The 17,323-nt window shown below is 42.9% G+C and overlaps 1 protein-coding gene across 5 annotated transcripts in view; it reads right to left on the reverse strand.

The window, feature by feature from the left end:
• Positions 1-374: 374 nt before the first annotated feature.
• satb2 (SATB homeobox 2) overlaps positions 375-17,323 on the reverse strand; it is a 57,881-nt gene continuing 40,932 nt past the window's right edge. For 4 of the 5 annotated variants that reach the window (XM_068329692.1, XM_068329693.1, XM_068329690.1 and 1 more), the window contains 2 exons: positions 2,562-2,768; positions 375-2,470 (listed from right to left, as the gene is read on the reverse strand). In XM_068329692.1, coding sequence (XP_068185793.1) covers positions 1,994-2,470; positions 2,562-2,768 — 684 coding nt within the window. In that variant the 3' untranslated portion in view covers positions 375-1,993. The remainder of the gene's footprint in view (positions 2,471-2,561; positions 2,769-17,323) is intronic. The other variant, XM_068329694.1, reaches the window with a different exon arrangement.

The following is a 17,323-nucleotide window of genomic DNA, read 5'->3' on the forward strand; positions in this document are numbered from 1 at the left end:
TACTTTAAGCCTGGTCTGCACCCCTGTCGATCTTTGTCTGTCCATTCTGGCGCCAGATACTCGATCACACCCTTAGTCCAGAAATTGCTATCTGGATGATGGTTTTATTTAGTTAATGTTGATTGACTGTTGGAACTCACAGGAAATATTTTCTCTACTGTTTTCCATCAGCATGGAGCTGGGGAAATAATGACTCAATTATAAGTTTTGTTCCTTTAATTTGTAAAAACAGTCAAATGAGTCAGATTTGTGCAACCAGCAGTTAAGTATTTATCTTAGACAATTTCTATTCTCTATATATTGATATATGCTATTCTCAGCTACAATATGGATGTCTGTGCGTGAGTGAACATTCAAAGACCATAAACATTAGACAGTTTTTAAATTCACAAATTTTAATTCACTTCAACACTGAATGAACTACTATTTCATTGGAACTGCATTTGATTTTAACCCTGATTTCTGTCTTACAGAAGAAAAAAGTATTATCATGTGGAGTGAGTAGCATCATAATTAAAGGCAGGTCATCTGTTGGTTGAAATGGTTAAACAAGACGCTATCCATTTTCAGATTCTGTTTTACACATACTGTTTACTTGTACACAACAGCACCACACATCAAACAGAAAAACAGTTTGAATTAGTTTTAAATATTTATGTGACTGAATTTTTTCTCTCACAATGAAATGATTTCACTGAGTTGTCCTAAGGGAAAAGAACAGCACTCTTCACATGGCTCAAACATCGCTGAGCAAAATGAAAACTCATCAATAGCAAGTGATCCATGTTATTTACAGACATCAGGAGTGACATGTCGGCCACACTGTCATGGCTCAACAAGTAGATTGTCATCAGCTGCAGCAGAGTTGCTCACTTTCTCTCTTATCAACTATAATGCTTTTTCTATCAAAATCTTTTGGGAACCAGAACTATAAAAGAAAACCTGCCATACTACAGCCCTCAGTAACTGCTTCTTTTTATTTTCAGTCACTCTCCACTCATTTCTTCCTCTTTTTTTAGGACAGAGCACTTTTGTCTCTTGTTCCCCAAACAACCACCCAGTTCTGAAAAGCATGGAAATAAAAGTTAAAAATACCACGTGAGGACAGCGATTCTAACCATAATAACGACAATAATAACAATAATGATAATAATAATCATGGATAAAGATAGCAATAAATAGGGTTGGTGAAGTTTAAGTGCGGGTAGGTGTGGTGAGACACAAGACTGTGGGCGCCAATTAGAGAGAGGAAAAGGGGGAGACGGGGAAAAGAGAGGAAGAGTGGAAGGGCTGGTCTACCGCACATAAAGTGACTGATTTCTGGCTGTCGAAGCTATGCTCTGTCCTTCCTTTCTTCACATTTTTCTTGCTTCCATACATCTGTGGTTCTTGGAAAACAGTCCCTGTTTGCCACCTCCTCTGGATGTCCTAAACTGTCCACTGCTCCTCTATTCTGAAGGAGGAGTGGAGAGATGAGGGGGGGTGGGATGGCAACAGTACATCACAGCGACCAACTGTCAGAGTCCTTGTCGGTAAGTGTAGATGGGCCTGTGTTTCTGTGGTGTGACGCCAAGTGGTCGTTTTTCCATGATAAGGTGAACCTTGCAGATGAACAGTGACTGCTGTGTATCCTGAGGGTCTTGGGGCTTTCTGGGCTGTTGAGGCTCTAAGTGCCCCTCAGCCTGGGAGGAGTGTTTCTGATGAGAACGTGATCAGGCTTTCCAGCTGATAAAGTCCTGTCTCAGTCTGGTGTTGTCTCTAGCTGTTGGCTGATTGGGGAAGGGTTTTGGGATCAATTCTGATTTTGATTTGTGTCCATGTGAAAGTTGGAGTTGGTGAACAGTAATGATTACCCTACATGGTAATGTCACTCCACAGATCAATGTTTGAGCATTACCCATCATCAGTTCCTGACCCGATCCTCTCTTCCTTACTGTAGACCTGTTGTGTGTTGTTGTCGCTCCCTCTCTCTCTTTCTCTCTGTGGGTGAGTTTTACCTCTGGTATTCAGCCTGCTCTTTAGGACTGGATGAAGAGCTTCCCTGGGCCAGAGGGCCACTGCACCGACCATGCCCCTTGTCTTTGCCTTCCTCCTGGCCAGTGTTGGTTCCTGAGGACAACTGGCTGGAGCTGGAGCTGGAAGGGGCCCCAGAGCTCCCACCTCTCCCATCTGCCGAGTGGAAGATCTCCTCAGCACCGTCCTCACTTGACTCTGGATCCTCTGATCCCGAAAGCAACTCTTCTTCTCTGTATTCACTGACGTCTACACCTCCACTGGCAGCAGTACCGTCTCCCAGCTCCTTGAGCTGGCCATGATGCTTGACATGGTATCGCTGGTTCTGGAAGAACTTTATGATTGTGTGTTTGGGAAGGTCAAGCTGTGCTGACAAGGTGTGGATCGCCTCCTGATCTGGGTACAGTCCGACATCCTGGATAAAACTCTGCAGGATCCCCATGGCCTCCAAAGAAATCTAGAATACAAAGCCAGGATTCAGGATGAATAAAACAAAACAAGCCCATCTGTGAGAATACATCATGATCGTTCTTGGAACTGATGATGACCTTGGTGCGTGAGCGGGGCTTCTTGTTGCTCCCAGCATTGCCAATGGCACCAGAGGGGCATCCTGCTCCAGGGCCCGGCCCCACACTCTGAGAGCCTTCCTCGTTCACAATGGCCGACAATGGCTCCTCTCGCATTGGAGACAGATGAACTTCCTTGATTGGGGGTGGAAGTGGTCGGTGAATTGCCTGATGAGAAAAGCAAAATAACTGATTATTGGGGCACAGTGACCCCTGATGAGGTCTGTGTCCAGAAATTGATTTAAGGGAACGTTTCGTCATGAACGTACTTCTGCATTGTATCTGATCTGCTGATCTGATCTGCATCCCGATAGATGGAAGCCTCTGTAAGTGTTTGTGTTGTGTATGGAAACACATATTCTACTATTTCACTGTAATAAATGATTTTATTTAATCACTGCTCATCTTGCTATAAACTTTACTTTCTATCACTATCCTCTGAAATTTATTTCTCTCTCCTTCTTTCCAACAGTACCGTAGTATGTTTATTTTGGGGTTACATGTTTTAACTAAATGTTGTGCTTAAATTGCATCTATCACAGGGTATTTCCCTCATTCCAAAATCATGGTAGAACGACTGGGTGCCAGATCTCAATCATATTGACTTGTAATTAGACGTTACGGTGCTGCTTCCCCAATTACTGGGTTAGACGGGACATCATCATCTTAATACATCTCATGATTAGGAAGAAGCTTCTTGTTCAGTAACTGGTTTTAAGATCTTCTCATTCAAACTAAGAAAGAAACAGAAGAAAACCCTTGAAAAAGAAAGAAAAAAAGGAAACCCACTGAAAATAGATGACCAGTTCCTATTTATTAATATAATGTGTGTTTAAAATGATGGTTTGACACTCATGTCAACAGAGTTCTCACATTTGTAAAGGCTACATTAATATTTTTCTTGAAGTGTAATTGTGTTCTTGCTGTGTAGTATAAATAATCTGTACAGAATTTGTACAGATTTTACTCACGCAAGACATCTTAAAATAAGTTATAAAAATTAAATAAGACAATTTATTGATCTCTGTTTACAGATAAGGGTCTGTAACAGATCAATATTCTGAACTTATTTGTAGTTTCCTGAAATCGTTATCCACAGAGTTTCAGTATTTTTCATGCAACAACTTTTAAATAATATACCCTTAGATCAGTCTTTGATGATGATGTCCTCTGTCCAGCACACAGTAGCTGGGGATTGTGGGTGACAAACGGGTGAGAAGGGTTTCACAGCTCACTGAGTGTCATGGTCTATTAACTAGCACAAGGCTGGTGTCCCAACTTTGTTTGTGTCCAGGAAAACTTTGACCTAATGCATGCAGGATTAGCTCTAGTGAAACGCCAACCATCTTTCTGGAAGTCTCTTATTGACCAACTCATAACTCTTCATCACTGTTTAACCAGCCCATTCCAAATGTCGGATGGACACAGGGACCATTCCATATCATTTTACCACTGTTGTGGTGAAGTTTGATAGTAGAAGAAAATATGGTTTATAACTGAAGAGGATTCAAGTACAATTTAAATGAGCGTCAGGCCTTTAGGACACGTTGCCACCGGAATCTGTGGAGTTTAACAGAAGGGATGCTGTTAGTTCAGATTGTTGTTTATCATATATTCATGTGAAAATGCTTCCCAATATGTTTTTTGATTGGCTTCCCCTAGATTGATTTGTCTTTGTAAAAAACTTTGCTTAATTGATTATTGTCACCAAAAAAGAAAAGAGTGATGGCTAAAAAAACAAGGTAAAACCCTTACAACAATTTGGTGCACATTTTGGATGAAGGATGAAGCGCCACACAGGATTTTTCTGAACAGAGAATTCTGGTGAACCAGTTCACAACACTCTGACATGAGGAGCTCCAACCGTCAGGCCAGAGTGACGACTGGCTGACAGCAGCGATGGGGGCAGAATGAAGTGTTGGGAGGCAAAGAGGGACTGGGGCTGTGGGGCTGTTGTGGGAGTGCTGCGGTTGTGTCCTGCCCACCCTCTTTAAGAGCAGGGAAGGGCCTCCCCACTGGAATGTTCAGTTATAAATCTGTGGTGCATTAAAATTAAAGGACCCACATAAAGATAATAGTCATTCACTTTTCTCTCCCTCTCCTCAATAATAACAGGGTATTATTTCAATAATATCTAGGCCAGAATAGACTATGACATTTCTCAGATTTCATTCGCAGGAGTTTTATTTCTATGGGGAATTGATGCATGTACTAGAGTTCAGTAGGATTTTTACGTTGTTTTATTTTCATTTTTTCCCCTTCTATTTCCTTGAATACACACACACACACACACGAACACACACACACACACACACACACACACACACACACACACACACACACACACACACACACACACACACAAATATACACGCAGACATTGGGAAAAGAATGCAGCAACATAAACAAAAAGGAGTGTAGACCAAGAAGAGACATCCTTTCCTGCCCTAATGAGAACAAACATCCTCCATAAATACTGAAGCACTTAATAACAAAACTGAGGATAAATTATGGAGGAATTGTGAAACACATCTCCACCGTGGGTGACTTTGGATTAATCAGAACACACACACACAAACACACACACACACACACACACACACACAGACACACACACAGACACAGACACACACACACACACACACGGTGGCAGGCCTGGTCTCTCTCATGCTCTAATGATGATGTTAGGGAGCAGAGCCAGCAGGACTGCCTGGTTTGATCTCACAGGCTACCTTGTCTCTCTCTTCCTATTCCTTCTGTCACCACTGTTTTTCTCCCTTTTGCATCTTTTCCTTCTATCCTACCCTTCTACTATACATTCTGTCCCCTCCTCCCCCTCTAGTCACTTCTAATGCATCAGGACACTAATGAAGTGGGCCTCTGCCAAGCCAACATGACTTCACATCCAAATCAGCCCTGAACTGCTGGATGCCAGGAGCTCCCAGCCCCACCTTCCTCTTCCCATTCCTCCACTGCCGCCACAGAGTGGTTCAAAAGGCCAATCCTGAATGCCCAGGAGAACATATACCTTCTTACCCTAGGTTTTAAATGACTAAATTAATGATTTGAATATTCAACAAGGGTTAAAGCACATCACTTCATTTTCAGAAAAAGACAGCATTCTGTAGGGTCCACTCATGTGTGAAGTCTGGAACAATTGCAACAACCCACTTTGGGCTGGCCCCAGCCCACACGGCACGTCACAGTCTGGAGGGTGTTCAGGAGCAGCAGATGCCATATGGGCAAAGGTGCAGTCGCTGCCTCACAGAGTACGACTCAACCCACGTCAACCCTGAACAAGGCTCTTAAATGATGTGTAAAGGGAGACCCACTGCAGTGATGGACGCTTACAGCCAAGTGATATGACGGAACAAAGGGCAGGTTGAATCAATTCATATATATCATAAAAGATTTAAAACAGTCACCAGTTTCCAGCTGTGAAGAATGTATGAGTGGTTAGAAAACAGATGAAATCACTTAATTTCATGGCTACTAATGCATTTCCTGAGAGGCTGAAGCCAAATGAGTTTAGAACAGAGAGGAGGCAGAGCCTCACTTTTCCATACTGCCTTGAAATAGACGATTGAGCCAAGCGTCTGAGCTGGCGGCGCAGAGCGTCACTCTTCCTCCTGCTCACAATGAATCCACTTCACCCAGAAATCACATTTTCTCTCTCCATGAAACCCATTTAAACAAACAGAATGAACCAGGTTGTCCAGAGGTGATGTGGATTTCAAGTAGAATTAGACGGATGTTTGGCGCACATACAAAAACCTTTTTAAAAAAGCTTGACAAATGGTTCATTTTCATATGAAAGCAATTGTAATAAATACAAACAATTATACAAATCTATCCATTGGTCTGTACAGTGAAAATGTTTTGGAATACAGTAATCCCTCGCATATTCGCGCTTTAAGATGCCCGGCTTCACTACATCCCGGATTTTTAGTAGGCAGTCACGTGGGTACGTGCATGCGATTGGCTGACAGCATCTTGAAGTGCACTGCATTCCGAGACTCACAGAACACAGAGCACTGTGTATTAAAGAAACACTTAAAAGTGTGTGAAAACGTAATACAGATATAAAGTGGTTTAATATCAGTATGGGGAGGGTTCATAAACGTTTAAATTACCGTAAAAAATAAAATACTCTGTTGCTATATCGTGGAATTTCGTTTTTTGCGGGTGGTCCTAGAACGCATTAACCGCAAGTAACAAGGGATTGCCATAAGAGTTTAGTGTCACACAAGTGTCTCCTTGATCTATCGGCCACTCTGACTCTGTGTCCTTATCTCTTCTATTTTGTACCCCCCCTCCCAACATCCATCCTCCAGAGAGTCTGGATCTGCCCCAGGTTACTTCCCAGTGAGGTGTTTTTTCTGGCCACTGTCGTTCCATGTTTGCTCCCGGAGATTCAGTTGGTCTCCTCTTCTCTCTGACTGTAAAGCACTCTGGTGTGATTCAGCTCATTATAAATAAAATTAACTTGATGATCAACCAGACATGTCGTAGTGAGACTACTTGGACAACTTACAAAGCTTTTATGCCACTCATAATTCCCGGTTTGTTCCTTGTCACACCTCCCCTGTCTCTGTGCTTACTTTCCTGTCTGTCTGTTACAGTCTGTAAATAAGAAGGCCAAGGATAATGACAGATTCTCCTTCAAACAAACATTCCTCAAAATAAGACTGTTTTCCATTTACATCCAGAGATACTTCTGTGTTTATCACAGTGGATGGTTTAAAGATGTTAACGTGTCAGCAGTCTGTATTCAAGTGTATAGAACTTTGATAAAAACTGATCAGACTAAAACATATGCGTCAAACAGACCGGCATGAACAAAGTGTGATGTACGTGTCGCTACACTGTACATTGAGGTGGACATGAAGTTACAATTCAAGGAGGTGACAGCTGTTGACCAGCTAGCACGACACTGTGTGTCTGCAGGGGAAGAAGAGACTCGTCTAGTCGTTATTCAACAGGAAACAGGAAACAGGAACTTCATGCTCTCTTAACAGTTTCTGGCCACTCCCTCTCATTATGAACACACTTCCATTATGTCAAACAGGTATTTGATTGTCGAATTGTCTATCAAAAAGACTTGATGATTAAAAAGCAGTGAAAAAACTGATTATAAAAGTTATTAAATAAACAGGACCTCCGTGTTTCTTGCTGTGCTACAATAAATTCAAGTAGCTCCCTCCTCGTCTTGACAAATTCTAAATCTTTCATGATGTTGAACAATCGACCCCTTTGGCAACCGGTCGACTTCAGACATGTAACCCAAAGTGGTGCTAGAGGAAGGTGCTCAGACTTTGTGGGAGAAACGTGATGATACATTCAGTTTTCTGTTTGGGATCGTGCAGCTAGTGGGTGACTGTGTTCCCCTACCTCACTCCTGTACCTCAGAGTGCTGCACCTCAGACTCCTATACCTCAGGCTCCTGTACCTCAGACTACTGTACCTCAGAGTGCTGCACCTCAGACTCATGTACCTCAGACTCCTGTACCCCTCGCCTGTCTGCGGTCCACGCTGGTAGTTCTTCAGGCATTTGCGGTCACCGTTGGTAGTTCTGCAGGCATCGGCGCTCGACAATGGTGGTTCTGCAGGCATCTGTGGTCCATTCTGATGGTTCTACAGGAGTCTGCGGCCCATGATGGTGATTCTACAGGAAACTCCGGTCCACACCGGTAGTTCTGCAGGAATCTGCGGTCCACGTTGGTTCTGTCATACCTTACGGTGATGCCTTGTGTTAGGGTGGACTCAACCATGCAGCTGTAGAAGCTGTTTGACCACATGCCAAATCTCCTCAGCCTCTACCAGAAGTCCAGCTGTTGTTGGGCATTCTTCACCATCTGAGTAGTGTTCAATGACCAGGTGAGGTCCTCAAGGAAGTGAATTCACAGACATTTAAAGGAGCTCACCCTTTTTCTTCTTGTCACCTGATGATTAGCTGACAAGGGCTCCTTTCCTTCCTCGTGTCCACTATCTCTTCAGGTTTGTCTGTGTTGAGGGTGAGGTTGATGCCCTGCACCCTGTGACCAGCGTGTCCACCTCTCTCCTATAAGGTGCCTCGTCACCGATTTCGATGCGTTCTATCACAGTGGTGTCGTCAGCAAACTAAGATGATGTTGTCCTTGTGGGAGGCGACACGCTCATGGGTGAACAGGGTGTAGAGGACATTGTGTTGGTGAGGATGCTGGACAAGTCCTTCTTCCTATCCTACCAGACTGAGGCTTGCCTGTCAGACTGTCTACATGCGTGTGTGACGTTTGTTTTCTGGTGACATATTACAAGCCATGTTCAGAGCAGCAGGGATACTTAGATCGGCTTCAACAGTTTAAGAAGTTCCTTTCTTAGCACATGTCCTAAAGATGCCATTCTAGTTAGCAAGTGAACTGTAAAGGGTAATGTAATATTGCTGGCGTTTCATCCAAAAGAGCACACTGGGAAGAGCAGCAATCCAAACATCATTGATGAATCAACAGTCCTTCTCCACATCTGACTTCTGCTCTCTTCTGGCTGTGCTGCAGACAGCAGTAAAAATGTTTCCGTTAAATGTGCATCAAGGCAAATTATGTGTACAACTGGCCTTGTTTTGTTGTTTTTTTGTTATTCTTTTACTTTGGCTGGGGCACAAACAGGGTCAACAGAGAGACAAACGTCTGAAGAACGTTAGAAAAACATGGTTCTGCTCAGGTAAGAGTGTGTTTCTGTCTGTCTGCCTGTCTATGGTTCTGATAAAAGAAGACTGAGTGATGAGTCACTGTGTGTGTGTGTGTGTGTGTGTGTGTGTGTGTGTGTGTGTGTGTGTGTGTGTGTGTGTGTGTGTGTGTGTGTGTGTGTGTGTGTGTGTGTGTGTGTGTGTGTGTGCGTGCGTGGGTGGGTGTGTGTGTGTGTGTGTGTGTGTGTGTGCGCGCGCGTGTGTGTGTGTGTACATATTTTTTCATTTAAACTGTGGGTGGTATTTATTTGATTTATCAGCAATTAAAACAGTTCTTGTGGTTTCCATGATGCCTCAGCTCCACCCAACACCAGAGACAGAGAGAGAGACAGACAGAGAAAAAGAGAGAGGGGGACTACACTCTTATATAGACAAACTGTTGTTTTCTCTCCACATAGTACAACTCATTGCTCACGTTAACACAATAATTTGGGCTTGAACCACCTCATTACAATCAATTTACAAACTGCAGAATGAAATGTAATGAAGTCTTTAAAGTTGTGTGAAACTGTGATGGTGATGCAGTGATCCTGACTTCGGGATGTGAATGATGACTCCATCCATCTCAAATGGGCTGGGCTCAAAAACATATCCAGGGCTGAGAGGATGGTTTGAAACGTCATTAAAGGATCACGTGAAGGATCAAGTAAAGCACATATGTCAAAGTCCAAGCTGCTCGGATGCTCTCTATGTTTGGCAGCACATATCTGCGTGAACAACTGTTCTCTCTGATTAAGCTGAACGAAACATCACAAAGGCGTTGTCTGAATGATAAAAGCCTTCACTCAATCCTGAGGATTTCCTCAGCTCAGAGTCTGACCCCAATCATTGATGAACTTGGGCGAGAGATGAGACACCATCAAATATCAGGCTCAGCCTCAGACAAGTGAGCATCACAGAGCAGTAACGTATTTTCAGTTTGAAATTCAGTTCATTTTTACCTTTGTTTCTCCAAGACGTGATGTCTCTTTGAAAGCAGTATTGTTTTGCCGGTCTGTCGTAGATTTTTGTATTTTATTTTATTTATTTATATTTATTTTTTAGTTGGATGGACTCAAAGACAATTACAGATAAGACCGATGAGAAAAAATACAACTGATTTGATTTATATTATTTATTTATTTTTATTTTACTATTTGAAAACAGTGATTGGTAGGCTCATAGAGCAGCAAAGTAATGCCTTTTCAATTTAAAATGCATGCAATTTAATTTATGCATTTACCTTGATATTAAGGATCATATTTTGTTTTGGAAGGACATTTGCTTCTTTGCTTTTTGCCTGTTGAAAATGTTTCCCTTTGAAATTACTGACAAAGCCATAACAAAATATTGCTTTATTCATTTAATCATTAAATAATTTGCATTGTATTAGCTCTTGGTTCAATATGCTATGTTCATTTTAATATATTTTAATAAACATTGAACCCGTTGGCCCTCAGCTTTTAGCTAATTTGTTTTTTTGGCCCTCCGTATATTTGACTTTGACGCCCCTAATGTAAAGGACCATGTGAAGGATCAAGTATCAAACTATCCAATGAATAAAGAAAAATAACATCGAACACAAGTCAGGACGTTAACTTTGTTCAAAACAATTTTGTCAGAGTTAAAATGGACTGAATTATTGCATTGTCGGAAATGTAGTTTTTGCTCAAAACACACTTTTGACCTTTCTAAAATGATGTGGCGGGACACATTTGGCCCCCGGGCCTTGAGTTTGACACATGTGATGAAAAGGATCACATAAAGGATCATGTAAAGCAGGGATGTCAAAGTCAAATACACAGAGGGCCAAAAAACACATCTGCTTCAAACCGTGGGCCGGACTTAAAACATACCAACAGCGTATAAAATGTAATCATTAAATGAATGAAGCAATATTTTCTTATGGCTCTGTCAGTAATTTTAAGTGAAGACATTTTTCAACAGGCACACAGACAAAAACGAATTTCCTTCAAAGAAAAATCCCGTCTTTGTGTATTTCTGAGACGCTTGATGATGCCTTCTTAGGTTATATTGTTTCATTACAGCCAAACTCTCTCCACACAGAAGACACACAGGTTTGCCTTTTACCTCCTTGAACATGAACTCTGACTCCCACCTGGCTTGAAACCCCCTGTTCTTAGTGCCCACCTTCTGTTAAGCCATTTTAGAGGAGGTGGGTAGCTGAAGGTTAACCTCTCCTCGGACTGCTGATGAATAACGAAGCTGAATCCTGCTTGCTGCAGTAATTTTGCGGGCTACCTTTGCATTGTGGGAAATGTACTGTTGGTGCGTACAAAAGACCAGCAGGTGGCTGTGGCCTGCGGGCTGGTGCTAATATTAAGTAAATATCATCCAGGGGGTCATAGATAATCCAATCGCTGGTCAGACCTGGCCCCCCAGGCCTTGACTTTGACATATGTGACATAAAGGATCATGTGAGGGATCATGCCACTGAGTCGAGGTTACTTTACTCATCAATCTGAACACAGTCATGAACTCATGAGAAAATGTCCAGAAGGATGATGCCGTCAGGGCTTTATTGGTGTGGGCAGCAGATTTTTAACAGAAAGTAAAAAATAATTTTTTTTAAAAAGGAGTGAAGAGTAACTCTAAATAAAAGAGATAGAGTTAATTGCCACCTTGTTTTCTATAACGATTCACGGTTACAGCACAGATTGCTGTGAGAACATGAAGAGACGAATAGAAGAAGAAAAGAATGAACTGATGAAGGGTGATACTTCTTGGAGTTCATCAATACTGGGATCCACAGTGGTCTTGCACAGGCACAAACACACACACACACACACACACACACACACACACACACAGACCCCAACCCTCCGGTCGTGAACCAGCCCCTGTGGGTCAGTTGGTACCGGTCCACGCAAAAAGAATCCAGAATTTCCATTATTTCTGTTTCATTTCTGATCTGATTCTAAACGATGTTTTGATTTAAACGAGTGGATTCTCTCCTCTATATCTGTCTATGAGTCTCTCTTGATGCTTGTCAAGATGCTTGCCTTGGTCACATGACTACCAACAAGACACAAACAGTGTGATGTTACGAGGATGCTGCTAATAAAGTTGATACAAACAGGATTCACCTTTATTATTAGATTTAGAAAAAAAACAGTTTCTATTCTGATCGTATTTTATTTTGTTGGATTTATCCTCCACAGGTTAAAGGACGGTCTGATGTTAAACCGTTGAACACAACCAGTTCGTAACGTTAAACCGTTCCGTGGAGTTAATCTGGTCTGTGACCTTAAACCGGTCCCTGACCTTAAACCGGTCCCTGACGTTAAACCGGTCTGCGATGACGGATGAATAATGGCAGCGATGCCTCAGCATAACACTACTTTTTGTGTGTAATCTGTGGCTAGAATGCATTGTCCACAGCACAACAGAAATCTCACTCTGCTATCTGTGTGTGAGATCTGGTGTGTGTGCGTGTATGTGTGTGTGTGTGTGTGTGTGTGTGTGTGTGTGTGTGTGTGTGTGTGTGTGTGTGTGTGTGTGTGTGTGTGTGTGTGTGTGTGTGTGTGTGTGTGTGTGTGTGTGTGTGTGTGTGTGTGTGGCAGATGGGACACACGTGTGGTCTGTGGTGGCAGGCCGGCTGGAGCCTGAGGTCGGTGGGGACTTCATCTGGGACAGAGGGGGGCCTGAAGACGACAGCACGGAAAGATACACATTCACACACGCACACCTTGTTTCCCATTAATAAATAACCAGGGCGTCACCACGCCTCCTTTCCCCGTGTGTGTCAGGGTGGGGGTATGTTGGTGTGGTGAGTTTACAAAGCCAGTGTAATGAGGATAAGCTGTATTTTTAGTTCAAGAGGACTGGAGGAGGAGCAGAGGAATGTGGCGTTGGTGCCACCACAGCTTCCTGCCTATTTTCCCATCAGCCTTTAATACAGAACTGAATGAGAAGAAAAAAAGATGGCTTGGTGGTGGAGTGGAGGTGGGTGGAAACAACACTAGCAGTCCTGTCCTGATGCAGGATGGGAGTTCAGTTGTCTGTTTTTGATCAATGTCATCTGTTGTATGGTACATTAATGGTTCGCAGAGGAGAGGTGGTGGCTAGACAGACTGAAGGGAGGCCCTGTCCTCAGGCTCGACCCATTGACTGGTGTCTGAGCAGCGTGACCTTTGACCTGTGTACAGTACTGTCAGCTGGTAGTGTACCAATACGAGGGCATCTTCTGTTGCTTTGGAGTCCAACACCATTGATATTAAAGCTCCACCCAGTGACGGGGTGTGATGAACATTAATTCACTGGCTGTTTTCTGTTCTTGACCAATCCCATGATGCTTTACTCAGAGTGACACCGTATTTTCTCGAGGGTCTGATCCCATGATGCCTCCCTCAGAGCGACACCGTGTATGCTTGCGGGTGACCTCTGACATACACAAACTGTTAAATTGCAAGCTGCTGCAACTTCTCCGTCTTCCTCTGATCCTCTATCCTGTGTTACTGAACTAGATCAGTCGTCATGACGATAAATTCATGATTAGAAGCCTGATTTTAACTGACAAGCTCCGCCCGACCATCACCCAGCCCTCCTTTATGAACAAGTGACGTCTCGAGGCGTCAGTGAAACCCAGCGAGTAAGCAAGTGTGTGCAGACATATGACCAAGAGATTGAAGCAGTGCGTAGATTGTTCAACCATAGGTCAGCAAACTGTGGAACGGATCCGTCACCATGAAGCTTGATGCCTCGTTGTTTCCGTGGATCTACAGTGTGAACCCTCCACAGCCAGTGTCATTGTGTTACGCTACACGGAATTTTACTGTATAGAAGAGAATGAGTATCTGAGTACAGGAACTCAAGTCACACTTAGCGTTCTCCTCACCGATCAATCACAGCCTGTTCTCCTTCATTCAGTCACTGATGAGCAGTCCAAATTCAAGCATATCCTCCCTCTTTCAGTCATCTCCCGTTTCAACTGACTCCTGACACTGACTTGTCAGTCACAAACCGTCCAATCAACTCTGAGGAGGGAGCTCCAGCACCAGTGGATCTTTGACTTGTTCACGTCTATTGACCCCGAGCCTTCACTTAGTGTACTTTCATTTGTTGTGTGAGCACAGAGCTAAACCAGATTTCACGTTATTCCTGATCTCATTAACAGCCATCATTCAAGCTTGCACTAACTGTTAGCATTTGTTGTGGTGAAGATTTTGTCCTAAACAAATCATGTCTTTGAAGTCTTGGATAGGGACATCCATCATCAAACTTTTAATAAAGTCTAAATAGATTTATTAAATTGCTACAGATTTGACCCCTTAAAAATTTGACTTTTTAAAGGTCCCATATTATGTAATTAACACAACTGTAATTAACACATATATGTACGTGAGTGAATGTGTGAAGTGTAAAAAGAATTTCCCCAAGAGGGATTAATAAAGTATAGATTATTATTATTATTATTATTATTATTATTATTATTATTATTATTATTATTATTATTATGTTTTTTCTAATTCATGTCATTCAGCTGCCAGATGTCCAACTACACTGTATTTGACAGGTCTTGCCCCAAACTGATCTGTGGTCCTCAATATCTTTGATTGAACATTGATAAAATCACCTCTGCCCTGAAATGCACGTGTTAACATCTCCTCTCAACATCTCCCTCCCCCCTCGGGTTTGTGTGCGTTCTGTTTACATCTGCCATTTGTATGTGTGCATCCTAGCGTCGAATAGATTGCCATAGTCTGGAACTTTTCTTTCAGTAAGTTCGTTTCTACGTAATTCGCTCTTATTACATCCCGCTGCAAAGTGGTGATATATTGTAATTGTCAGTGTTCGTGTGTTCATTCGTTCGTCCGTCCGTTAGTTTGTTCATTAGTCCACCGAATATCTTCGCAACCGTTGCAGATGGAAAGATGAAACAAAAAGCAGATTTTTCGGGTGGCAAAGGGGATGAAAATGTGATTATGACCTTAACCTTTGCGAAAACTATGTTAAGGTCAAATTTCAACTTTTGTACACTCAGGAATCGAATAAGATCGAAAGATCAGGGGAGAAAGCCAGTGTGAGTAAGACCATAGAAGCTAGTGCTTTGATCAGTGACAGTAGGTCAGAGTACTAACTTTGATCTGATCTTTGACAAATACAAGTAAGTCAGAGCAAAATTTTGAATCCAGGGGTGTTGCGGGATGTTGCAGTCTGTGACTGCCTTGGTTCTAGTTTTTCTTGCATTTTTCATGATATAACTGTCGATTTCTCTGCGCTAAGTGTGGAGCTGCTTTCTCAGTCAGCCGAATGTGACTCCGGGGCTCATTGTGTAAACACTACATGGGCTGATCCTCCTGAGACGACCGTTAAACATCCCAAATAATTAAAACACATAGTGTTTTGCAAATGGCACAAAAATCAGTGGAGATGACAACAGATTTTTACAGACAGGGCGTAATTAAAGCGGTTTCCTGACAATCGTCACGGTCAATCAGAGATCGCTTGCTAACCACACCGGGGAGCTAAGGTAACGCAGTTACCGGAGAGGTAAGACAAAACGTATTGTATTTGTGAAGTATATTGAACTGTTGGCTGTTTGGCGCCGTCTCTACTTTATCTTCATCCACTAACCTACATCACAGTGAGGAGGTGGACGAATGTATCAATACAGCACTTTACTCACACTCACCTGACACTGTAAATAAGATAAAAACGTGCTCGCTCTCTATCACTCTCTCTCTTTGTGTGTATGTGTGTGTGTGTGTGTGTGTGTGTGTGTGTGTGTGTGTGTGTGTGTGTGTGTGTGTGAGAGAGAGAGAGAGAGAGAGAGAGAGAGAGAGAGAATGTATCCACCCTTTGTCTCTCACTAGGCAGGGAATGTGTGATAAATTCACCTCTTGATTTCTGCCTGGATTATTTCACTTGCAGAGTTTAGGACAGTTGAACGTAACCCTTGACTAGTAACAGCGAATATCTATTAGGCTATAAATGAAGGCTGTTAGTGAGCGGTGTAGTCGCTTTGGATACCCACAGCTCTCAGATCACTTAGAAAAGCTAAAGCTGCTTTTATTCATCAATAACCACACAACAGTTCTGATTTTAGAGGTGTCCTCATCTGCTATGAAACTGGTTATGTGTTCGCTATGACACTGAGGATACACCTTACACGGACCCCCCCCCACACACACACACGACTGAAGTGTAGCTAACTAGTCAGCCAAATGCTAGCTGACTTCAACAGTTTGTGAGGAACTTTCAGTGTGTGGCTCTGAGCCAGGTCATTACCACACACTGCTACTGTCACCTGAATGAACTCCACCTCGGGGATGACCACGCCCATATCCAGGAGACAATCAAATATGATAGGTCAATTACACGCCAGGTGTGACGCCACACACTGCGCTTTATGAATCCGATCGTTTTGATTCTGTCCAGCCATGACTTCCAAAGGATTCCAAATATTTATTGATAGAAGAAGCGTTTGTTTTCCAGACTCTAGGAATTAGGGAGGACCACCAAGTATATGTAGGGCCCTGAAAAAAATTGTTTTTCATTACAGGACCCCTTTAACTAGGAACTCTGACATAGTGAATGTCACATGAAAGCTAAACACCAGTGTTTTGATGGCCAACCATCCAGGACACATCAAACCTCACTGCACATGTTGATGAGAAAATTGTGTGTGTGTGTGTGTGTGTGTGTGTGTGTGTGTGTGTGTGTGTGTGTGTGTGTGTGTGTGTGTGTGTGTGTGTGTGTGTGTGTGTGTGTGTGTGTGTGTGTGTGTGTTGGGGGGCAATGACAGAAGCAGGATCATCAGTGTGTCTCCCAGCCTCTGCCCCCCTCCTCCAGAGCTAATGGGGCATTTCCTCCAGAGCCACACCACCCAGCAACAAGGGGGCACCCACAGACACGCAAACACATGTGCACACACAACTAGATCAAATAGAACAGCACACAATCACACTAAATTAACATGAGGAATTTAAGATTGCAGCTGTGATCTCTAAGGGTGGGAAAGGAGTTTTATCTTCTCTTGACTGATTCAGTTTGTTGACCGACTTTAATAAATGTGTGT

The sequence above is a fragment of the Antennarius striatus genome, chromosome 12 (genome assembly GCF_040054535.1).
Source record: "Antennarius striatus isolate MH-2024 chromosome 12, ASM4005453v1, whole genome shotgun sequence".
Lineage (NCBI taxonomy): Eukaryota > Metazoa > Chordata > Actinopteri > Lophiiformes > Antennariidae > Antennarius > Antennarius striatus.